Genomic DNA, 26801 nt, shown 5'->3' with positions numbered 1-26801 from the left:
TCAGCTAACTAAACCCATCTTTGAATAGGCCATATCCATCTCTTCCAAATCTACTGCCCTTCCTTCTCTGCTGCCGAACTAAAGCACAAGTTTAAGCAACTTAAATGTACATTATGATAAAATTAACACACACACAAAAAAAACCCCTCAGGTAGGACACATAAAAACACACCTAAAATGCTAAAATACTTGCGTTAATGGATTTGATAATGACATTGATTGCCTCTCATTTAAAAGGAAATTGCATTCTTAATGAGTCCTGCAGAGGCCTCTTGTTATTTATTCTGCAATCTGGAGATTAGTTGCTAAGGGTATTTCAGTAAAAGGGAAACCGTAGTAAAGAACCGATGCACATCAATGTTCAGTCTCTTAAATTTGTTTGAAACAGAAGAAATCTTTAAACATACCTAATTTAATTTTTTGTATGATTAAGTGTGCCAAATTAATTCTACTATAATACACGAGAAATAAAAATATGTATGCCATCTCTGCTAACTCCATCAACTTTTGCAGCCATTCATCCATTGTGGGAATCAAAGTGTTCTTCCATTTTTGGGCATAAAGTTTTCTTGGTCTGCGGTCAACCTATAAAACATCAAAATTCCATTTTTTTTACAAGTTCTTTATCCATTAATCAATCTGCAAATATATAAACTTAATTATATATTTGTAACATTAGGAAATGCTCAGTTTAAATGAAAATCTTGTGGCCTTTCTTTATAGTAAACTCTTAACCTTCCTTGATAAATTATACAATATCTACCGGCCATTCAAATACTACAACTAATTGTACTATGGTTAAGTTGAAGGGCATATGCATTAGGTACAGATGAAAACAAAAAAGATAATTAGAAGATAGTCCTGGCTTGGGCATATCAAATGGCTATCTATACAAATGCCAATCTGGTAATACATTTTCTAAATTGGAAAAAAAATACTGCAATTTTATACAGGCAAATATTTCCCATCTGCATGCTTTCGGAAGTGTTTGATGCCCATATGTGATACCAATAGCCTTTTGCAGCTCAGGATTGAAATGAGGGGTCCTTGGTGCTCTCTGAGCTTGGTTGTTTTCTTGGACATTTCATTATCCAAACTAGGTAACATCATCAGTGCCGCTGTTACAACCAAGCTCAAAGAGCACCAAGGACCCTTTATTTCAACCCTGAGCTACAAATATTCTCCTTTATTGGAAGTTTATACAGATGTGTCCACCGTCCAGTTTGGAATGGAGAATAAAAGAAAGCAATCCTCAACACTAATTTGCAGTTAAGAGTGACAAGAGGAGAAGAAGATTCAGATTAAATTCTGAATCTTTGAAAATATTGGGGAGGTATTGGTTGCTATTGCAACCAATAGCTAAGGAAAGAGAAACATGTAATTTCTCCTGACATCAACTTCCCCTTCTGCCCTAAGAAGAGAATTTTTTCACTTGCGAAAAGGAAAACCCTTAGCGATTTGGAATGTTTCTGATGGGGTCCAGAGAACAATGCTGAATTTGGACATGAATGTCCTATAGCAGGAGTGTCAAACTCAAGGCCAATGGGCCGGATTTGGCCCGTGGGGTGCTTAGATTTGGCCCCTGGAAACAGCAAAGGACCAGCCTGCGGTGCCTCTGCCAACAAAAATGGAGCTTTGGAGGGCCTTTTCACTGGCAGAGGGCTGCAAGAGGGTTTCACAGCTGAAAATGGAGCCTAGGGGGGCTGCATGGGGCCCCCTTGCTCAGTTTTCACTGGCAGAGTGCTACCAAAACAAACTACTAGCATAAGTGGATCCCTCCCCCAACCCCACCTGGGCCACAGGTGCCCCCTACACAAGTGATATCAAGATGGCCACACCCACCATGGCCATGCCCACATGGACACACCCACTGGCCCCCGAAGTCAAACACAACCCTGATGTGGCCCTCAATGAAATCAAGTTTGACATACTTGTCCTATAGTATTATGGGGCAAGAACAGAAACAAAGCATTTTCAGCAGCTTTGACGAAATGTTCACTTTTAAAATTTCATGCTAAAGAAGGCAGGATGATAAATAATTTGGTTCATACAATATTATCACATCTTTAAATATTAGATTATTACAAAATACTTCCATGTAGCATATTTGTGCGCTCCTAAAAAGAGGAATATTTGGGAAATGCAGCAAAGGAGCACTGACATGCTAAAGGTACTTGGACTATAGATCTATCAAGGTTGTGAATCAATAGTGCTGGCTAAATGTTTTTCTAAGCGTATTAGTGGATCAAGAGACAAGTCCCAGATGTTTGCTCTTAGAAAGGATCATTCAATAGCAAGGGAGGAAAGTATCAACGGTCCTAATGCTGAAGCAAATATAAGATTGGCTGGTTATGTGCACAGCTCATTCAGTAAATGGTTGACAAATGACAGGATGTGCATGCTTTACTTACTTGGCTGCATTTGGCTCATACTAGAATTGCAAGCTTCAGAGTTACACAGATCTTTTAGCTGAGCAATACAAAATGCAAATCTTTTCTATCCAAAACATTTAATAACTCCCTTGGTGTCACTTGTATTAGCACATTAGTTTCATCCTCTATCTTTCCAGCTGATGATAATAGGAAGCAGAGCAAGAGTTTTAGCCCCCTCCCCTATTTTTGTCCCCATCCATGATAAGACTGCATGCAGAGGTGTTTTGTTTTTGGATTACATCGAAGTTACTCTGGATGGATTTTTACCAGGATACAAAATATGCTGAGCTACACTAGTTGGAATCCAATTCTTGCAGATAATGTGGCTTTGAAGATGTAAAAAACAAAAGGAGATACAGTTAAGAGGTTTTTTGCCAACTATTAAGCCAATTAAGGGGACTCTAAGACTCTCCAGATGATTGATTGATTGATTGATTGTCTGTCTGTCTGTCTGCTCTCCACCTACCTACCTACAGCTGCCCCAACACTCTGGGTGGCATGTACCGTAATTAAAAACCAGAAAAAACAGAAAGCAGATAAATAGAGCAGAAAATAAATCTCACATGACAAGAGAAAACACACTTCACTGTCAAAACAAACAATGCAAAACAGCACATGGGCACATTCTTCACATTTCTTTTTTCCATATTGTGATGCATAGAGGAGATTTTTCTATTCTTCAGCTGGAAATAATTGAAATAACTGTAAAGGAGCTCTGAAGACAGATTATTTATTCATCCAAACACTTGGGGATTGATGGGAAACTTTGTATTACTGTATAGGAATATTTTTGTATTTTTTGTTGTTAACCAGGGGTGAAATGCTCCTGGTTTGGACCGGATCGCCCGATCTGGTAGCGATGGCGGGTGGTGGTTCGGACAACCGGTAGCAAAAATCCCTGCCCCCCCCATGCCCAGCTGAGCTGCACAATCATCAGAGGCTTTTTTTTTAATTTTTAAAAGCATTTTTTCTACATCCTCTTCGGCTGAAAAAATGCTTTTAAAAGTAAAAAAAAAAAAAGTTGGCCACGCCTACCCAGTCACATTTCTCCCCCCCACCAAGCCACGCCCACAGAACCGGTAGTAACAAATTTTACATTTCACCTCTGTTGGTAACCTCTAATTGAACAAATGATACTGATCCCGTTGTCTGTTTGTGTGTTTGTTGATAGAGAGAGGAAGAGATAGAATGAAGCGGATCTTTTTAATTAAAAGTCAGTAATTTCCAAATGATGAATTTATTCCTGGGTACTATTCCAAAGGTTACACTAGTCCCCTAAAATAATTGGATTAATTCTTGAATTCATTCATTTCCTTTTCTATCAGTGCTTTAAAAATCAGTAAACTTCATAATTAAATTTCCTAATGATCAATTTTAATTGTATCAACCTTTGAGCATCTATTTAAGTACGCTTGCCTATGCTTGCCTCTTCTGTTTCCTACACCAAAAGGAATGTGTTAACATCTTAATGATTGTTCCTGATTTACCTGTCTTCCAGATCCTCAGGGAACGATCTCCAGGAAGAAAACACCTGTGTGGCTTCTATTTTCACTTTTCTAGGTTTCATTGGATCAAATCAGTAGTGTTATAGCCCCAGCTTAATTTATGGCTCAAACATGTGATCTCAATGTTAAACGTTGTATGCCATCTACAAGGGAAAAAAAAAACTTCCAAAGATACAACCATAATTAATTAGCCCAGGTGTGGGGCAACCCAGTCTTATCTCAAAGACACCCATTAATTGTATATCAAACATTTTGTAGGATTTTGCTTATAATTTATTGACTAACCTTTTCTTTAACACCCCACCCCCGCAGTTGCAAATGGTGGGCATCTTCCTCAAAGCAGCATATCCTCTACTCTCATAATTAAGAAAATGCACATAAAATTGCACATAAATTTTGAATGTATTGGGTACACAATACTAACATTCAGTAGTATGGGATTGTTCAGATATGTTTTTTTATGAAGGTTGCATTGCCCACAAATCTTTATTTGTTCACCTTTGCAACAGGCATTGTTAGAGGGGAAAAAAAACCCACAGCTCTACTAGGTTGAATTAAGAGTTTTGCTTAAACCAAGCAGTGTCTTGAAAATAGTTGGCACTTTTTCTCTTCTTTCAATAGAATTAAATTTGTCACCATTTTATATGACATTAAGGGAACCAATATTTTTATTAGCATAAACTGCCAGATGAAAAAATGTGAGCTATTTCTTTCTTAATCTGATTATACACAAATTCTTACACGCTTCTGTTTTTCAAAGAAGCAGCTATTTGCTCATTGAACTGGACTTAAATCAGGGAATTAAATGGCTTCTCTATTCTTATGAGCACCCTCTGGTGGCGGTTGTTAATTTATTAGACAGATTCAAAAGGATGCCTCCGCCCATACAATTTGGTGCTGCCTGAAAAAGCATGAACAGTATAAAGAGATGGACCAGGCTTGAGGAGGGGGAGGCTACAAATATCTCTATCATATTACCTATTTCCCTGAAAATAGGGAACCAGAAAATAAGCCCTAGCATGATTTTTCAGGATGCTCCTAATATAAACCCTACCCCAAAAATAAGCCCCCATTAAGATTGTCAGCCAGATGGACACATTTACTACCGTATTTCCCCCAAAATAAGACCTAACCAGAAAAAAAGCCCTAATGCATCTTTTAGAGCAAAAAAATAATACAAGATCCGGTCTTATTTTGGGGGAAACACAGGTACTTGAAGAGCAATGTTTGCACGTCTGTTTGTGAAAATTAGCATGTTCCCTTGTGTGTAAACTGTTTAAAGTAGCTAAAAGCATCGCCATTCAAGGAAATCAGTAACAAAAAGCACACATTAAATATGTTGGAAGATGGCAGTGGAAGCAGAAGGCAGCGCAAACCAGACTATGAATCTGTCTGGAAGTCAGAAAGTGAGCATAATGGTATGTGGGAATGTCCTTGGGAGACAGGGCAAAAAGACACAGCCAAGAGAATGGTCAGATAAAAGGGAGCTGAGCACCCAGCAGGAATGTGGATGGGGCAAGAGGCTTAAAAGAGATCCTCCCTAGTTTCCTGAGCTGTAAACAAGGACTTTGGAGGAGAGATGAACTTTCAGACATGTAAGGTTATGTTAATATAATATTACAATTGAGTAGAAAGAGCTCGTTTGGTGGTTGTCTCCTATCTGGTTGTCTTCCAATGAGAGGAATTCTAGGAATGCCTCCGATCCTCATGGGATTATGCTATCTGCTGAGCATTTAGCAGCAAAGTTGCAACACCAGCAGCAGGTAGACATATGACTGACCAGCTTGCAGAAAGCCATGATAACTTCAGCTGGGGCAGAATTTGCTTTAACTTGCAGAAGCTCAACAACCTGCAAAGTCAGCTGCCTTTTATCTGACTGTATTTTCTTTTCAACTACTGCATTTTTACTCAGAATCCCAACATGTCCAGAAGGCCAAATAGAAATATGGTAACTTTTAAGATGGTCAGTTGCAATGCCAATCACATAGTTGTACAGTCATTGGTTACTGATTATGCTGTGAGAATGCCAGGACCTGCTTCTTAATTCCCTACTTGGTTATGTACTAGACAGTAGTGATTTATTTTACATACAGCTACTTCAGTTGGACTTGGCTGATTCCATTTCCTTGAATGTGGCAAAAGTGTGTTTTATTTTGTAAAATCTAATGTGACTTGCTTGCCTCAATGATGTAGTTAAAATTTTATGATTTTTTAAAAAGATATTTGAAATGCAATCTGTTTAATTGTTCTATTACCTGGTAGAATTCTGATTAGTGACCATAATAAAGCATTTTCAGAAATTACCTATATTGACAGAAATCAGAACGATATAATCTTTATCTTGCCCAAATCTCTCTGAACAGATTTAGGTTTGTATTTTGTAATATTTGGGACAGAAAATGATTGGTTTACTCATGTAGTAGGCAGTGGTGGGTTCCGTCCGGTTCCGCCGAGCCGGTAGCGGTGACGATATGACGTCACCGAACCGGTTCTCTTTGTTCGGGAGCTGGGCCCTCCCACCCCCCATCCCCGTGTTATTCTTTTATTTGGCCCCGCCCCCAATTTTTCACTGCCTCCCGAGTCCCAGCTGATCAGCTGGAAGGAAAAAAAACTGATTAAACTCTTGACGCGGGGCTTCAAAGGGCCGCCCTACAGCTGATCAGTGTTAAAAGGCAGTGTGGTGGTAGACCAGTGCACTCCAAAAACAAATGGGTAGACCGGTGCCTCCAAAAACAAATGAGTAGACCGGAATGCTCCAAGAACAAATGGGTAGACCGGTACAGCTCTGTAAGCAGTTAAAAGCCTGGTAGACCAGTACCTCTGCTAAATCCTAAAGAATTGTCACATGACTATCAAACCACGCCCACAAAATAAGCCACGCCCACAGAACCGGTAGTAAAAAAAATTAGAACCCACCCCTGGTAGTAGGACATTTTTCAATGTTTCTAAAGAACACTCTGTGACGAAATGAAAATACCATAGTGCAATTAATGTTTAACAATTTTATTCAAGTAAGTGTGCTCTAATGTTGAGACAAGGCCTAGAATAGCATTACACTGTAATACAATGGTAATCTTAGCCGTTGAACCAAGCCTGCTTGGCATCCTTGGTTTACCTTTTCCCCCCAATACATTCAGGGAAAAAAAGAGAAAAGGAAATCAGCTTATTCAATTTACATTTTGTTCGCTGGCATAAAATAAATTAAAACACAATAAAGATATATACATAATACATTGACAAAACCCAAAGTACAATAAATTACAGCAAATGTAACCTGTCGATGTAATCCACAAGAGTAAAACAAACCAGTCACTGCTGTCAATATTTTTAAACTCCAAAGGCGACAGGCTGTAACACTTTTTAAAAAATAAAATTACTCTCCCACCCTTTTCCTAACTTGCCGCTGAGTACAAACAAAAAGGCAAACTTCCACGTCACTTAACCACTATCACAAAATGAAGAACACAGAGTGTTTAGCATACAAAAACTTGTAACAATGGACTGGGGACAAAAACATACCTTCCTTGTACTACAGCCTTTATAGCAAGATTTTAACAAACATCATATTGGGACAGAAACCCCAATGGATTTTATCATGCCAGACTGAATGAGAAGAAACCAAGGATCCAACTTTCTCTATACGTTGCCACGCAAAACACTTGTTATGTGTACCTAAACTAACATCAACCTAAAATGGCCGCATTCCAAACCAGGGCATGCAAGACCACAGGAGCTAACCTGTGAAATACATCACGCATGTACAATTATTCCATGTGAGTAGTCTTTCAAGAAGACCAAACCACACCCAATCAAGAGAGAGAGAGAGAAAAAAAAAAGGATCCAGAGATGGCTGATTATGATTACAGCAGGTAGATTTTGGCCCAACTACACTTCTAAATTTCAGCAGATATAGATTGAAGTAGATTTGATAAGCAACTTTGTCTCCCTCACACACACATTACATATAGTTAGAGGTGGTAAAATATAAAAGAAGAAACAGATTACTTACCTGTAATATTCTTGAAGCTGTCAAATGCACAATCAATATATAGTCTGCAACTGTGCACAGCAATCTTCAAAACTTTGCCTACCAAACTTGTGCGTGTGCGTGTGCGCGTGTGTGTGTGATGACGGCAGCGATAAACAATCAAAGTATATCCATTAAAAACATTTAATCTCAGATCTGGAGAGCAAACAAACATTTAAATAATATTGATACTTACATTACAGTGTGCTAAAATTCTGCTATTTTATAGGGTAATAAATTGACCACACTCTATCCTCAAAGAAAAGAAATAGTTTGCTCATAGGTATGGAATAATATGAAAGATTCATGTGGAAAACATGGCTAGCCTATGTGCCCAATCATGATACAGAATACCACCTTTAGCACATTGTGACAAGCCACAGTTTAGTTAGCTTATTATATCACAAATTCCAGTTTGTTTGTTTTTTTTGTAAAGAAGGATGTATATGTGAAAAGTTCTCTCTAGCCAGCATACAGCATTTTCCTCAGATGGACAGCTTGATAACAAGTCCATTTTTCCTGACATGAAAAAATAGGCATTAGTAATTTGCATATTCATAAACAGAAGTTGTGCAAATAATTTTGGAATTTCCCCCTAGCAAAGTGCAATACATGGTGGAGTTGGGGATTTGTGTGTATGTATGTATGTGTGTACGTGTAGATCAGGGGTGGGTTCTACTTACCTTTACCACCCAATCACAATGGATCGCGCGCATGCGCATGCACAGATCGCTAATGATGACATTCGGGGCGTGGGTGGGGCCTCCCGCCAGTTTTACTACCGGTTCTTGTGAACTGGTCCAAACTGGGGGCAATCCACCACTGGTGTACATGTACATGTATGTCTATGTCTGTCTGTCTGTGTGTGTGCATGTGTTAATATTGTGTTGAAGTGCTGAAAAGCTAATGGTACAGAACTTCCTATGTGATATTGATTGGAAGTAGGTATGGGAATTGGAAATAAGGTTTTAAAAAGTACTCCATTTTAAAAATGTAATCTTCTTATAGAATGGTTGCCTGTCAGGTTACACTGAAATCCACTGATTTTATATACACTGTAGGTAAGAGCAAAGCATATGAGCCACTATGACAATCTGACTTCTTCTTTCTTAGAAGCTTTCTCTGCTCATTCATATTTCATGGCATAGTGTTTGAAAGATGAACGTGAAATGGGGATACTGAAGTTTAAATCCAATTTAGATATATTAATCTCACTAAGAGATATTTAATAAGCTCTCACATTATCCATTATTGCAAAGATATGGTGGATGGAATGGGAGAGGACAATGTACATTGCCCTGAGACTCTTGCAAAAAAAAAAAAGTGGAATTCAAATAAATCAATATATGAAATAATATACGTGACATTTGGAAATAATTGCCTTTTGATAAGTTTGCTATTCTTAGAGTCAATTTTTGCAATGTGCACTATAATGTTAATCATGCAGTTAGAGATTGGAGATTCTAAGAGTTTATTAACCATTCAGTTTGCTTCAGCAACAGGCCCACATGCATGTTCTGATAATTTAGGGAATTTCTCAAAATGGCTGCCCTGAGATTTCAACAGGATGCAACACCTAGACATTTTGAATAGTGAATCTGAAGGGTGCTTCAGTCACTTTATGAAATGTCCCAGAAGATGATTTTTCACAGCCCTGGTTACCTGCGTTCTCCCCAAAGTTCCAATTGTTCTGTTGCACCTTCTTCATTAAAGCCATACCAAATAACGTTCATTTGTTTTTAAAAAATGGAATTGAGACAAGACCAAACATGATTATGATGAGAGCAAAGTTCAAGCCACCATTAGCAGCTTAGGAATTGTCTAGCCTAGGCTGGCCAATGCTTATAACTGGAACAATATGGAGATGAAATGTTAAGCATACAAAACAGCAGTATTTGATCCTAGAAAGATACAAGCCATTGCACCAGACTACATAAGTGTGCAAGTGTTTTTCCATGCTGATTATTACGATTGTATTCTCTAGGCCCAGCTAGATGAATAAACTGATATGGAACTAGTTCAAGATTTACCTAGCCTATACTTTATAACAAAGAGAGAGATTTTTTCATCATATGTAACTTTTCTTAACGTAAAGTAAATTGTCTACTTCTACCGAGGGCATAAGTTCCCACTTGCACAGTAAGTCTACACTTCTGTTGCATGAGGTAGCTATTAGTACAGATGGAGAAACTGAGGCACATATGGCAAATTGATTTGCCCAATGTCATACAAGAAGCTGGCGGCACAAGCAAAGTTAAGCCTGAATTGTCAGAATTCATGTTTTTAGGCAACAATGGTGCCAAAAATGTGTATAACATTCTTCACAAGTGGCCAGCTTACGGTTCAAAGTAAGGAACTGTAGCCACTTATTGTCAGACAAAAACAAGTAAAAAAAAAATCAAAATAGTTACAATAGGGAGAAAACATCCCACAATCTGAAGTTAAATATGTAGCCTAAGAGTATAGGACGAGTTAGTTTTTTCAGTTCTTTTTAAAAACCAAATATTACAAGCAGCTGAAATAAAAAAATGAGAAATAGACCCAATCACATAATATGGCAATAAGAGATCAATGCATGTTGCTTGCCTTACGTGGCTAGCTAATCTGTATCAAAACTTTAGACTCCTAGTCAGAAGATTAGGTGGAAACAGGCATGTGCAGTTAACAACTTTTTCATGAAAAATATTGCCAAAATCTGTGCAAGGAATGCAGAATTCTGTGTTTTCCCCCCCATTGAATTATACCACTTTCTAATTGCAACCCAAATCTTCTGTAATTTTGAAGATGTAAAAGTGTTTTTACATGATTGGGCTAGATCAAAGTATCAGTGTCCCAATTCTTCCACACTATCAGAGCCTTCCCACTACATACATCCCACTGGTGATTCTGCCCTGATTAACTCTGCATTCATTTACCCATCCAAAATAGCTGACTTCAGGAGCTTGAAAATAGGCAACTTTGAAACTCAAGGCTCTCTACCTCTCAACAGAAATCATTCAATATAGTTGAATACATGCTTTATATGATGTTGGCAAGTTCATTATTTATAAGGAACCAAACCCCTCAGAGTGAGGAGGGGAGTCAAAGGGGCAAATGATAAAAGGTGCAGCACAAACTTTGCCCCTTTTATATAGGAGCTGTACTACAAACAAATATACAGCATAAGGAGCAGAGCTTGCATTATAATGTCAAAACCCACAATGTTGTCAACTGAAAACAATGAAGGCTTCCTGCAGATAGCCTTGAATCCCCCATGCCTACAATATTCAGACTCAAAAGAAGTTTCATATGCACACAGAAAAGGAGAAGGGCAGAAGAAGAAGAAATTAGTTTAGCACAGGAATGTCCCAACCTTGGCAACTTTAAGACTTGTGGGCTTTAACTGCCAGAATTCAAATTGGGGGATTCTGAGAGTTAGAAGTCCCCCAAGTCTTAAAGTTGCCAAGATTTGACACAGCCCTGGTTTAGAGCATTGAGAGAGAAAAACAACATGAAGTGTGACAAGAGTGCTGGTGCAGGAACATTTTTACACAATTTCCTGCTCTCTAACAGTGTAAAACACTGATGTCTACTTTTGCAAATTATCATAGTATTCTTGAAAATCAAGAACAGGGGCTTAGATGTCGTCGCATTGCTTGTTGCAGTTTAACAAGGACTACAAGAAACCCCAGAAAAAGAGTCAGCAACTCTGTGTAGCTCAGCCACATGCAGCTATAAAAAACGGGGTTCCCCAATACCAGTTCTGTAGTGGACCAAGAAATGTGATATGGTCTCAGCACCAACTTCCTACTTTACCTGGCTTGAAAGTGCATTCTTAGTGCAAGAAGTAGAACTGAAGCAAAACGGAGCTTACCAGCCCCTTGTGGATTTCATGCTAGGACCAAAATTCTTGCTTGAGTTCATATGCTGTAGATTTATGTCTTCTGAGTTCTGTTCTGCATAGCGGCACTGTGCTGTCCTGATTCTGACCTTCAACATCCATGTCCAGCAGTGTCCGTTCCTCTTCAGGCAGCCTGACACGAAAAGAAAGCAGCGTGGACTGCTCTTCAACTGTGCTGCTACTGCTGGCAAAGCAGGAATCCAGGTTACTGGGAGTTTCAGTACTGGAGCTATTAGCAGAGGATTCACCCCTAGCCTTACTTGGGGATACAAACCACAAGGGATCAACTCGCTGCCTGTTAGCTGAAGGGCGTGGCCTAGGTAGGAATTCCAAGGTCTTGGGTCTCTCCAACATGGAATCCTGTTGAGCACTATAACGCCTGGGGGTTGGAGGGAAGATGAGGTTGGGATCTGGCAGACGAGGGACTTCATTTGGACCCTGACTTGGACTGGGAGTTTTTATTATACCTATTCTCTCACCAGAAAAAAAAAAAACCACAAACAGAAGAAAGGAAGGGGGAGAGAGAGAAGAAAGAGAAACCAACCAGTTAGACAGCACTGATGAAATGAGGCATTGGGATCATTTAGTATATAAAGGCTGTATTAGACAGAGGGAGGATTCAGTTCATACAGGAGCCAGTGTGACTGCTATGCTGACCCCAGCAAATCTGTATGGCAAATGCCAGTATAAGAATAGTGTGACAGGTTACAAGGTTGCCATATACCCAACATGCAGTTTTATGTCTCTTTCGCTGGAATTATTTTTCCAATGTGGACCACTTAGCTCTAAACTCTAAAACAGGGGTGAAATGCTCCCAGATCGGGCCGGATCGCCCAGCCTGATAGCAATCTTGGCTGTTGGTTCGGCAATCCGGTAGCGATGGCGGAGTGAAGCTCCACCCACCTGCCCGGGTGTCATTAGTTCCTGGTTTTAACCAGGAAGTAATGTGTTTTTTACCTTCTGCATATGCGCAGAAGGTTTTGTGCATGCGCAGAAGGTTTTGCGCATGCGCAGGTCTGCACGCACGTGATGCGTGCGCACGCGGGGCGGGTGCGCTTCCAAACCGGTAAGGAAGGTAAGTAGATTTTACCCCTCCTGTAAAACCAATTTTATAGATGGTAAAAGTCAGAGAACAGCACACCTATATGGAAAAGGAAAGGTTTCCATTAGTGTTTTAGATAGAATGGAAGACTATTTTTATGCATCGTTGCTTTAGGACTGCTTGGAACAAATTTTATTTATGAAGATACAAAACTATTTTTTAGTTTCAACTCTGCAGAGATTAGCCACTGCTTTTAATAAAAGCAACCTAAAACAAAAACAATAAAATAGTAACATTTTTCTCATTAATTCTTCTTGTGTCTAGATACTGCATCTAGATTTCAGGATAGCACACAGGTGTGCTGTGATCAGAAGGTGGAACTTTTGCTCAAAAGCTCATTTTTTAACAGTAATTTCACAGTTCAAAGGGGGCTTCCTCCAAACAAAGATGCAGTGTCTATCTACAATTAGCCTATGTGTCTCTTGAAATTTTAATTGTTCTTTATATTTGGAAACTGACACGGCTTCTTAAGAGTAGGCATTAATTATCCTTGTTATTAGTATTTATTTGCATATTATGTACATCAGCAGGATACAAGTTATGTAAATGGCAGTGATTCTATCATGCATTGTTTAGAATCCTATCTGACCAAGTGCATGACAGGATTGTGAAAGTTCAAAAAGGAAAAAAAGTGCTTTGGAAAGGCTCTTCCACTGCACTAAGTGGTAACGCCTTAAGTCAAGTATATCTTTTTCCAGGACTGCTTTGCAGCTGCAAAGAACAGGTGCTGGGAAATGGCATTATTAGTTTCAGACACAGTCAATGGGAGCTACCTAGTGCCTCTATGTCTGCTGGAACACCTTCTTCCCTTGGAAACTAAAGTGCTACACAGCATATTGTATGTATGTAGTATATAGTATATTGGTGTAGTTTTGAACTGACTTAAATCACTTGGAAAAGACAACAAAGAAATGGAAGAGATTTAATTTCGGGGTCTCTTTCAGTTATAGATACAGGACTTTTTGATTATATCCAGATTATATTATATAATCTGGATATATTATATATTATAAATTGATTATATCCAGACCATTTATTTAAAAAGTTTGTGAACTCTTTAAAGAAAGCTATTTCTTTTCAACTGCAACTGTAATTAATTTTAAAATGTATTTAAAATTTTAATTAAACTAAAATTTATGTTTTTAAAATAGTATTAACAGTGAAGCATGCTTATCTTTCCTTTAAATGCAGGAATTATAGAACTTTTCCCCTACCTTACTAATATACCCAAAATAACTTCAGAATAGCCAAGTTATGGTATCAATTTTATGCAATGAAATGACAAACTTATAGCTATAGATTTCAAGTGGAAAAAATAGCATTTTGTGAGAAAATGAAGTTTTCATTTTATCATAACCCTTATGCTTTATTATAATATACATTTTAATATATATCTTCAGAAAATGGACAAAAATAGAGTGACACCATATTATTTGTTTGGGAATGGCTAAAAAGCTTCTAACTATCTGTATTTGTAGCCTTAGAAATGATAAATTAAAATAACGTCATGTTCAGTGCTGGCACAGAATTATTTATTATTATTATGGTGGAGCGCACAATTAGCCAGGTGTTTAGACTGGATTTGGCATTTTTATCCAACTATTAAGTTATTTCCAAAACCTGAGATAGACAGATATTTTTAGATGGTGTTAAAAGGTAATTGTCGTAGAATGTAAGCTGTTCCAAGTAAAGCTGTTTTTTTGAATTGACTCATGCGATTTTGCCAATATAATTGGCATTCAAGTGGTGCTCCAGATGCTTTGGGATTGCACTCAAGGCACCTGTTACTTTTGGTAATAATATGGTATACTAGTTTCAATTTCAGATATTTTTCCAATGCCCTTTTTCCTTCTCCAGTTGTCTGATATATTTGTAAGAGTCCATGCCCACCTATTTTCCTTGTAAATAACAGTCTGTCAACATTGCTGTATGAATGAATGGCATGATTCATTGTCATTATTTTTCTGATCTTCCTGTCCAGGGCTGTATATTTAATGACTGGAATTTCCCAGGTGTTAATTGGCTTGATGACATTTCCTCCACTAAGTTTGGACTTTAAGATCTTCTTCTCTGTCATGATGTATTCCCTTCTAACCTTCTTCTTGACTTCAATTGGCTTGACCTCCTGAGTTTGAAGGATGTCCGTGTATTTGTAGTGATCTTCTTCATCCAGGTGCTTGAAATTATTTCTGTGGAGCATCATGATTCCTTCAGTTTTCACTATTTTTACCCTGTTGATGACAAGGGTGGCACATATATCCAGTCCAAACTCCACAGCAATATCTTGGCTATATATACTGGCAGTGTTTAGCAGCAATTCTATTTCAGATGGTGTTTTTCCATATATTGTAGCTTCAGATCGTCCATGTAGTGGAGGTGAGATAGCTGTTTTTGATGTCTGATAGCCTGACTTCTTCAGTATTGATGACAGAAGAACCAATGAAATGGCAAACAGTAGTTGCGATTTCTCTGTTGATATTTATCTCTCCCACTCTATCATTCTTGACCAGGAATTGTGTCTTGCATGGTGACATTGATTTTTGCACAAAGTTTGTGATGTTTCTACTGATTCCTGTATTTCTAGACACTTGATTATCTACTCATGTGGCAGGGAGTCAAATGCTTTGTTGTAATCAAACCTTCCTACATTCAAGTTGGATTTCCATCTCTTGCAGGTTTCCAAAAAATCATCTTCTCAATTAGGAACTGATCTTCTGTTTCTCTACTGTTTGGGTAGTTTCCTTTCTTCTCAAGTGGAAAGAGCTTGTTTTCAAGTAGATGCTGTTGGATTGCATCAGCTACCACACCAGTAATTTCAAAGTTGTTGGCAGGTAGGTAATTGGCCTTAGTGGTGCTGCCCCTTTTGCTGAATCTTTCATTATCAAGTAAGCTTTGCTGGATTTTAACTAATCTTTAATTTCACCTCCTTGCAGTATATTAAACTGTTTGGCAATGTGTGGGTGCAGACCAGTCAGCTGTTTCAGCCAAAAACCATGCACTTCATTTTCACCTAGTGTTGACCAATTCTTGAGTTTCCTTGTCCTTTTCTCTATAATTTCTGCTGTTCTTACAAGTTTTCATTCAGCTTCTTTTTTTCTTTCCACCTTCTTTAGCCAAGCTGCATTTTTTTTTTTAGGTTGCCCCATAGCTGCACCCAGAACTGCAATGTTTCTTCATCATCAGGTATTGACTGATTCATTGCAGTCTCTCTATGGATGAACTGGTAGAAACATTTATCATCTAACTATAGTGTACAATTTGTTTGTTTATATTCCACCTTTATCAATTTTACAAATAACTCAAGGCAGCAAATGTGAGCCTCGTGTCCGCTGTTCTTCTTGGCTATGGATATTCTTTGCTGTTTTATTATTTCCAGTGATTTCTTGATTTTCCTTATTTCTAGGTGATATTTCTTGATCAAGTATTCTTTGGCCGCCTTATTCTTCAGCATCTTTTCTTTCACCTGTTCTAGCTTGCTTACATCTGATCTAAGCATCCTGAGTTTATTTTCCAACCTGATCTTTCATTTTACTGGGTTTTAGTAGCTTTTTTTCTTGTTGCATTTAAGTTATTTTGCATTTAAGTTATTCAGTTAAAACTGCAGCTATGTTGTACATCAGTTGGTTTGTTTCTTGTAGTGAACTGGTGCTTATATTTGATATACAGTGTTGGCATTTTTTAATACTTGTAGTAGCTGCTTCTTGGAACAAGCTTCAAAGCAGGCAACATTGTTGTTTTTGTGCTGCCCAACTACTCAGTTATTCTTTATTTCAGTTGCTCTTATTTTATTTTTAGTTAGAGGGCATTATTATTATTATTATTATTATTATTATTATTATTATTATTATTATTATTATTATATGGAGAGAACAAATCTTTGCTAAATTCATCAGCCAAAACATATCCCAAGAAATCAAACAGTTTTGGGATTTTCACAATGTAGTTGTGCCAAAGAATGAAATAGCTTCCTTGAGATTTAACAAAATTTTAGGTGTCCACAGGAAGTCTAATATTTGTCATTTGCTTTTAAGATAATATATTGTCTTAATTAAGAAGCAGGAAACATATTTATGTCACAACAAAATATATGCACATTCATTCATCTGAGTAATTTTTAGTGTCGCTCGTTAGTCATATTAGCTCAGTTTGGTTAATTCACAAGAGAATTTTATCTTTTGGCAGGACAAAGATTTCAGGAAAATAAAGAAGTAATCTTGAGTAGAAGAAAACACTAGGAACACTAAAGAAGAGATGAAATGATAAAATAGTAATTGTAGGGTTTCCTTTTAAAGCACAGAAAAATGTGTGCAAGAAGTAAAATCATGCTAAAAGGAAGCAAAATAGGAAGGGAAGTTAGAATCAGAAGCTACAAGAAAAAGATAAACCTCTAGTTTGAGGAAAGATGAAAAGAGATTGGATAAAGGTTTCCCTCTTTCCTTCAGCATCTCTGAGAGTCTTCTCTACTGCTCCAACTGACTATACAAAAATAGCTTATTTTTGTCCTTCAATCTTACTTCAAAATCAACAGCTATTGCAGAAATGCAGTGGCAAGGACATTTATGTTCTCACTTCATATGGAATATAAAAATGAAGAATGAAAACTTACCTGTTCCCAGCACTCCTGGTGGACAGTTACTGGAAGAATCTCCATTAGGAACGAGATCAGCCAGTTTTATGGCACCATCCGAGGGAGTGCGCCTATGCCTCTGCTGCTGAGCTTCAGAAGAAAGAGTCACATGTGTAGGTGTCAAAGACTGGTTGGGATTCCTTTTGAATCTCTCAACTCGGATATTAACTAGCGGGTTAGTAACTACTGGCAAGGGAGCCTTCACTGTCACAGGGCTAACAGGCATCTCGTATACCACAATTTCATCACTGTCTGAATGAAGCAAAGAACGGGTGGAGTTACATTCAGAAATTGAAGACAAAGAGAGTAGAGTCAGAGAACTGGATGGTTCGCCTAACAAGAATGTGGGGTCTTCTTTCTTGAAGATCTTCCTTGAAGGCGGGCTGGTACTCCTCCGAGATAGACCAGCCCGTTGGAAGATACTTTCCCGTTTCTTTTTCTCTTCCTTGGACATGTCCTGATCTTCCTGGGTTAGCAGCTGGCACTTGCCAGCCTCCAAAAGATCAAAACCTAGGCCAGCAGCAGCCAACACAGCCCCACAGCCTAGAAAGGCCAACTGACATTGTTTATACTGGGAGCCCCCACGTTTGAGGCTGTTGGTGGGAGTGAGCTGAGGAGTGCTTGTGCAAGAGTTCACTGGAGTAGTCTCTTCATTTGGATCACTCGAGTGGGTATCCCAGTCATCAGTCTTTTGAAACGGGATACAGAGGTATGATTGGTTAAATCCAGGGGATTGCTGCATCTTGCTCTCTGTATCGTTCAAAGAATCGTTGTCTTCATTGTCTGAAATACAGATCAACACACACACACACACACACAATTTTTTAATATTTATATAATAAATACTTATTGGTTAACTTTGCACGTGTGTGTATCTTGAAACATGATAAAATTATAGAAATCTGAATTTAAATTTTAATAAGTACAAAATATTGGAATACTGTTGATTCAAGGAAGCACTTCAAAAGGCTACTTTTGAATTGATAAATGCTCTTATTCTTTCTTATGCAACTATACTGACTCATGTATCTTTTAAAAGACAACAGTTCTAAGAAAGTTGTATTTTGCAGGCGATTATCTAGGATAGAGGGGATATTCAAATGTTACAGATAAGGCTGAATTCCCTGCAATGAATCAGAACTAAGATACATTGTGTAAATTGATCCAAGTTTGTTGAGAGGGGCTTAGGAGCACACACAATCTGGTGCTTCCACTACGTTTTCTGGAATGAAAGAAATAATAATGAATGGTATGTCAATAAACTCCAGATTTGATTTAAAATTATATCTACAGGATTGTCACTAAAATATAGCCTCTAAGCTGAAAAAGGGAACTAACCTCTGAAATCACATGCCCTTAAAAAGCTTCATTTGCTATTAGTTTAATTTCCCATGCACAATTCAGAGGTTTCTCTTAAAAGCCAATAGGATGTTTTGGATCATTTGTTCTATATTAAGAGCTTTGATCAATTTCTTCCCCGCCCCAAGGACCCCAAATTTTTAACAAGTGTTACAGTTCTGGGAGAATGGGGGAGCTAAATATGTCCCAACTTGACCAGTAAACAGGTAAACAGACTTGCTAAGTGGAGCCTTTAAAAAAAATCATTAGAGATATTTGAGAGGCTTTTGTTTCTTTATCACAAATGGTGAAATAAAGCAATATGCTATTCATTTAATACATTTAATTTAACATGTACTTTACCCATCTCTATTAGGCTTGCAAACCCAGGGAAAGGGACTATTGTTCGCTGGAATTTTCCAAGGTTTGGAGCACTAGATGACCACTGTCTAGCGCCATCTGCCAGGGACTTTAGGCTAAAATATAGAGAAGAAAAATTAAATAAATGCAGGAGCTTGCTTCCTTCCTATTGTCCATTTTGACACTCTATAGCAGAGGTCTTCAAACTTGGCAGCTTTAAGACTTGTGGACTATGCTGGCTGGAGAATTCTGGGAGTTGAAGTCCACAAGTCTTAAAGCTGCCAAGTTTGAAGACCTCTGCTCTATAGATTAAACATTAAAATGACTTGACATTCTGTAGATTATACATTAAAAATGAAATTCATTTCAGTTACTTATTTAAACTTATGAGATTTTCCCTAGCATAACCCCTGAAACAATCTACAGTTGTGAGAACAAAATGATTAGCAAAATTCAACAATACAATACAGTAGAATACAGTACAGAACACAATACACAACAATCTCAACATAATTAATTGGTTAATAAAACCCAATTTAATTTTTATTGCAGTCAACCCGCATTGATTATGATGATGATGATGATAATACTGATACCGATATCAGCTATTCAAGATTTTAGAATGCCTAAACAAATTAAAAAGTCTACCTGAGACAAAAAAAAAAAAGAATGGCACTAAGCTAAAAGTGAGAAAGAAATGTTGCTATGTATAGGGAAAAAACATGATAAAGTGAACAGACTTAAATTTTGGAACATTTTATGGAATGTGGAGTTTAAGGTCCACATCCAGATAAGCAGGGATTAGCATCAGATAAACAATCAAGCAAAAAGCAATACTCTAATCAAGGAATGACCAAGGATAAAACCTCACCTTTACCAGCTCTGGAATGGCAAGCTACTGTATATAAATAGGGAACAAATCCCACACTCACTAGCATGGATGGTATTATCTAGTAAGGTAATGAAATGTCTGCATGAAAAAAACCAAGCTCAAAAAGTACCAAGGACTCCACAAATCACATTGGCTGAGAATCTGAATGATTTGTAGCAAAAGATTATATGATGCAGTGAAGACCATGGAACTGAAAATTAATATTCCAAAGATCAGTACAGGTTTGTTGACAAGAACAATAGACTAAAATAACGTAAATGCTTATTTATTGAATTTATAATCTATCTTTTCACTAAATAAGTGCATTTATGGTTACTAACAAGATTTAAAATGTAAACTGGTTAAGAAGGTAATTTAAAATAGTTTGAAGACACAATTGAAATGCAAATTAATATCTGAATGATGGCACCCACCTACTTGAGCAGCCAAATCATCTTACATGTCAAAAGTGACGGATATTCCACAGTAATCATAAAACTACTCACTTAAGGATGGTGGAAAACATTTCAGCCTTTAGTTTCCTAGAATATGATCTATAAAGCTTCAGCAAAATCTCAGTCGATTCATTTAAAGTTACTACAGATTCTTAGAAATAATGCTAAATCCAAATGTATCTGACGGGGCATAAGGAGATAGGCAAATGGTGAATGAAACACTGTACCACTGCGACATTAGCTGTAGCCTTTTGTTTGCATCTCATGACACTACTTTGTGGAATGAGGTTTCCTCTGAGACCTGGGTGACTCCCACCCTAGCAGTATTCAGGAGGGTCTCAAGAACCTGCCTGACCTTCCAGGCATTGAGCTAGGATAGTTGGAACCCCTAGTGGGTGTAAGGTGTATTTGTTTTGTTGACATGTTCTGCCATATGTTGTTATATGCTTTGGGAAATTCGTTTTTTTTTATAATGCAAGCCTCCCAGAGTTGGGAGGAGTCAAGAAATGTCCAATTTAAATAAAATAAAAATAAATCATTTGCACAAACATATAAAAGGAGTAGAGCCGGAGTCATGATTATTTTCACCTTTTTGATCAAAGTGTCTGATCTTGGCTCCTCCCACTGATATAATGCAGATAATTTGCTTGGAATGAATGGATATATATTGTAAATATAGAGGTATGCTCATGTGTTGCCACTGCTCATAGTTTCATGAGCAGAGAGACAACTCTTTTATTTCTGCACATTTCTGTATGTTTTAGCCTCACTGACCTGGAGCACTTTCTTCCTGAGTCAAAAATGTACAGGGCAGGTTTATTTTTACAGGTAATCCTCATCTTATTTTCATTTTTTTAATGACCATTTGAAATTACAATAGCCTCAGAAGGCATGACTTCTGACTTGTTGCACCATCCCCTCAGTCATGTGATCACAATGTGTGAACTTTTCTGCCTACTTTCAGCAAAAAATGCACTTTTGTTAATGACTGCATGATTTGTTTAACAGCCATGGTGATTTGCTTAACAACCACAGTAAAAATAATTGTTAAATCAAGTCTGACTCGGTTTAAGACCACAACAATTTACAATGAAAATACTGGCCCCACTGTGGTCATAAATTGAAGACTACCACTTCTGAAAATATTCTTTTTCCACCCTGATAGATAGAATTGTTATAACACTTTTCCAAAACCTAAAAAATTAGGAAATTGCCCAGCAATCATTTCCATGAAATTGAATAACAAGAAAAGGTCATGAAACACATCTTCTTCACTTTATGCTTTTTTCAGAACAGTATTGCATTCTCTAAGTAGCTCCTGCCTTCCTCCTATCAAAATCATAAAGAATACTGCATTTGAAAAAGACAATTCAAAGTGTGTTTGTGGAATAGTTTGTGTCAAGATACTTGATGAAAATTCAAATCATACGTTTCTGAGAGTACTTTTTACAGCTACCTGCTAAAACAGTGTCCCTAATCCCCAATCCATGGCCCAACACCAGTCCGGGGCATGCCAGAAACTGGGCTGCACAACAAGCAAAGCCCCATTTGTGGCATGCAGATGGCATGCAAAACCACACACCCTCTGGTCCGTGGAAAAACCTCTCTCTACGGAACCAGTCCCTGGTGCCCAAAAGGTTGGGGGCCACTGTGTTAAAAGATATCAAACTGCCTTTACAATTCTTTGGAGGTTTTTCTTGGTAAGATTTTCAGAAATGGTTTGCCACTGACTTCTTCCTAGTGCTGAGAGTGTGTGACCCACTCAAGGTCCCTCAGCTGGCTTTGTGCCTAAGGCACGATTAGAACTGACAATCTCCCAATTTCTAGATTGATGCCTTTAACTACTACATCAAACTAGCTCCCACTATACATACATATAACCACCCAGATAAACACTGAAAACTCATGACACAGGGGCAGATGTGTTTCTTACCCATCCTCACTTGATGTTAGCTCCTTGATGCAAAGAGTACCTGGCCCCCATGTTCGACCCTTTTTCTTCTGGCCTCTTTTTTCTTCTTCTCCTTCCTCATCCTTCTGGAACACAGAGCTGCGTCCCCAGGTTTTGCTGCTTTCACCAGGGGTTACTGAAGATGAGAGGCAAGATTGGAGAAAGAAAAAAAGTAAGCATCATCCAACAACGTTGTAAGATGTAACATTTTATCCTTTATAAACTATAAACTAGACTTATTTTTGAAATTTACAAACCGCAATTTTAATTGTTCACAGACATTCTCACTCAGTTTAGCTAGGGAAAAGACTTTTTATCAGGAAGGCAGCCATTTTCTATCTCTCTCTTTTTTCTCTTTCTCTTTCTAAAAGATGTATATTGAAGGAGAGAACATTTCTCAGGAAAATAAAACTCAGTCTCAAATGAAATAGCAATACAATGTAATAGCAAAAGATTGCTGCAAGAAGTTGAGAGAAAAAACTGATAAGAGGATAAATATCCAAACATCCTTATTATCAGAGGTGGGCTGATGCAGATTCAGACCAGTTTGGGTGAACTGGTAGTTGCGACCCTGCCCACCCGCCCTGACGGTATCCCATCCTATATTTCCGTGTTTTTGAAGACATGCGCATGCGCGGAAGACCACACACGCTCACATTTTCGGTGCTGGGCGAACCGGTTGTTGCAACCGGCAGCAGTCCACCACTGCTTATTATGCTCTGCAAATGGAATAGGGGTGAAGCTTCACATTTCTTACTATTAAAAGCGTTGGCCTTTTCTCTTTTTAAGAAAAATGCTGCAAACAGGGCCAACTACAGCTAAGGATGGTAAATATGCTTTATTTCTTCAAGAAAATTGTAACATGCTCTCTATACTTGATTAAAGATCAGACCATTTTACATACATCTGTTCCAGATTTTGTTTTTTGTAAAGCTAAATAAGACATCCTCTTCACCTCTGAAAGATCATACCACGCTTGTGATAACCAGTTTGAAACTGATGCAGTGGGATGGGGGAAAACCTTTAAAAATAAATAAATAAAGCAGAACACATTTTTGTTCCATCTGCATTAAGACAAATTATGAAAATCATAAGTCAATGTTGTACCACATAGTGACAGACAGAATAAGAAGCGGAGACTGCATGTTAATTAAGATGTACCGTAAGTCTTAAAAATATGTTCTTCATATTTTGAGAAATAGTTCAAGCCTTCTTCTTCTGATGGGATATGCAGTCTAATTGCAGAATTATTGTCCAGTGTTATATTATTATCCAGTATTGTTACTGGAAGTTAGGAAGTTAGGTATCAAAGAACAGACTACTTGTGGCTGTTCTTATGTAGGGATAAATTAGTATCAGGGATCCTCACACTGGCAAACTCATACTTCATTATTGTAATGTCAGACTGCTACAAATATTAACAACCACAATTTATATTTTTAATTCCCAGTGACTTTTGGTGGTCTTTTTAATCTGAAAATAAAAGCCAGTGCAAAATGCAGTAGCAAAATTACTGTGGGCTGTGTTTAGTCATTGCCAAATCATACTGCTGTTAAAAGAATTACATAATTATCAATTTGCTTTGGCCAGCAAACCCATAAAGCTTTGTACAACATAGAAAATACAAAATAGAATTACTGTCTTGGCCACCATAATGATTGCCCTAGGCACTCCTGATTATGGTACAATCCTTGAATATTCATTTGACATCAGTTGGAAAGAATTTTGGAATGTTCTCATCCTGTAAAATAAAATGCTCAAACTCTAACTCATATTCATAAATGTATTTGCCTTAGTGTTTAGAGAATCATGATGGCAATTCTCATATTCACTATTTATATGTTTTATTTACCATGTATACATTTATTGTATACCTTCTACATTGATTATACATGATAGTGTGTATGTGTGTGTGTGTGTGTGTGTACGGTATATGTATCGGTATATACCCCCCCCCCCCCAAATAACTGTTGCTGTTCTGCCAAAAGTTAGATATCTCTACAGCAGCTTTAAATACCCTACACAAGCTCTACATCTTATAGTTATTGCACCCTGCAAGAAAACAAGTGACAGCTATGAACATTTATTTAAGCCCTTAATGTTAAGGATAAAATGGCAGAAAGATGGATGCAAGCAATCAGTTGTTAAGAACAAATTATAATGAGACACAATGGGGCCATCAAGATTAGCTATAAACGAAACTCCCCAATATAGAAAGCAACATGATGTCTTTATTAAAACAGAAATTCACAATTTCATATTGGTACTGGACATTTTTTATAAATTGCAACTAAAATTTCTTACACTGGATGGCCCTGAGTCTAGGAATGATAGTAGGGCTGGCAGGAGGACTAGCACAGTTGTTGATCAAATTTTTTCTTTTATCCATGGTTGGAGATGCCTGCACGGTGAATTTGTGCTGGAAATCTGTTATGGAAGGAAACGTAAAGAAGGAACTTAGTGAAGTAATGCTAACACTGAAAAGATATACAGTGCAGTACTGTGTCATTCACATATATACTTTACTCTGCTAATACACTATCTTCAGTTGAGAATTTAGTATTAATCCTGCAACATTGACAATAGAAAACATTAAAATTGTAAGTGTTTTCCAATTATTAAAATATGTTAGAGCCATGTCTTCTTCTGTATTAAATTTATTATGCAACACGTTACACAGATGGGTTAGTTAATGAAATGGTAAAGTACTTTTTCTAGAAGATACAGTATGATGTTGTATTAAAATGATGTATTAAAATTCATCTCATGCTGTAGCTTTAATAAGCTAATTCAGAAGAGAGGAAGGAGAGGCATTGCTTTGATGGGAAAATGCTGCTAAATTTGCAAAAGTTCCATATCACAAATGCTTATTGGCGATATTCAAAATAAAATATTTTGTTCCAGCAAAATTCAGCACTAGTTTGAAAATACTTCCATTGAACTTGGACCAAATCAAAGATAGTCTACTTTAATTTTGGCTAAACCTGAAATGAGATTAAGGGAACAGAGTTTTTTTCCGTGTCCACTTGTTAACATTGCAAAGTCACAAAGGTCAGTAACATTTTTTTACAAAATGTGATTTTATTTTGGGGTAAACCTTTGGAGAAAGTGAAGGCCAGCTAATAGGAACTTTTCAATACTATTTTTTTAAAAAAAACCTTACATTCCATAACATTTTTGGTTGGTAGACTCAGTTTCTCTTATATGCAGATCAAAACTATTCCAACTGCAGATTGATATTGAGTTTATATAAATTTGGAAAGCTATGAAGAAGGTATCTTAATCTTACTTATTGCTTGGTGATCACGATCTGTCCCTTAATTAGAAGTTACAGAAGATTTCTTTCCAATCTGATTTTTGTTTTAAAAAGTAACATAGCAATTGGTAGTAGCTATCTCCTTTGGGCTGATCTCTAAAAACTAAATAGAGTTGAATCTTGTTAATACTTTGATGGGAGACTGCCAAAGAATATTAGGGCTATAGGCTTGACCAAGACATCCCACAAAGGCTTGTCACTTTCACACTGTTGTCAAGAAAACAATTTGTCTAGGCCTACAAAGTCACTAGAAGTCTAGCTTGAATTAAAGAATGTTTTGATTGTAATCAGATAACTATTCATACATGTCGTATATTTTCATGACTAAAGAAATCTAGAAAGAAGCAATAGTTAGTTTGTTTTGTTTGGCTAAAACTTTTGCTAGTTTATTTTGTTTTGCTAAACGCACCAGAGGGAAGACTGATGTGATTGCCATCTTTCAACTTGAGCCGATTTTTCCTGAATTTGCCCATGCGTTTTCTCACACGGGGCTTTTCCTGGCACAGTTGGTGGATGATGATATTGAGTTCCCTTTCCAAAATATCAATTTCTCGTTCTGCCAACTCTTGCTCGCGTTGCCGTAGTAGTTCTTCATGGTTTTTCTGTTGAACTGCTGCTTGTTTTAACTCTTCTTCCCACGTCCGCAACTCCTACAAGAAAACAAGTCCCAAACCAAAGTAAAAATTGGGGTAGCAAAATCAATTAGAATTAGGCCTACTATAAACTGAAAGGTTCAGAAAACTCAGCTGATATTTTGAATATACACATGGTATTTAACAGCTTTTCAATACATATAATTTGAATAATTAAAGGTCAGTGATATGAATGAATCATTTAATTTTTTAAAATCAGAATAGTGTTAGCTTTATCTCTAAAATCAGCCAGTAATCAAATTTCAAAACAACTACAGGTAATCTTCTCTTACCATCCACAATTG

At 37.4% G+C, this 26801-nt stretch overlaps 1 protein-coding gene across 1 annotated transcript in view; it reads right to left on the bottom strand.

Moving 5' to 3' along the window:
• Positions 1–6924: 6924 nt before the first annotated feature.
• Positions 6925–26801, bottom strand: part of MAP3K9 (mitogen-activated protein kinase kinase kinase 9) — a 42402-nt gene continuing 22525 nt past the window's right edge. Inside the window, exons 7-12 of the mRNA XM_034417674.3 lie at positions 26274–26514; positions 24853–24975; positions 22531–22684; positions 19275–19387; positions 17553–18356; positions 6925–12311 (exon numbers count right to left, since the gene is read on the bottom strand). Of these exons, the coding sequence (XP_034273565.2) occupies positions 11839–12311; positions 17553–18356; positions 19275–19387; positions 22531–22684; positions 24853–24975; positions 26274–26514 (1908 nt within the window). The 3' untranslated portion in view covers positions 6925–11838. The remainder of the gene's footprint in view (positions 12312–17552; positions 18357–19274; positions 19388–22530; positions 22685–24852; positions 24976–26273; positions 26515–26801) is intronic.

This window comes from Pantherophis guttatus, chromosome 1 (genome assembly GCF_059756535.1).
Source record: "Pantherophis guttatus breed Tessera chromosome 1, ASM5975653v1, whole genome shotgun sequence".
In the NCBI taxonomy this organism is placed as follows: Eukaryota; Metazoa; Chordata; class Lepidosauria; order Squamata; family Colubridae; genus Pantherophis; species Pantherophis guttatus.
Note: the sequence above shows the minus strand (reverse complement) of the source record. Positions and strands in the feature narration are given on the sequence as shown.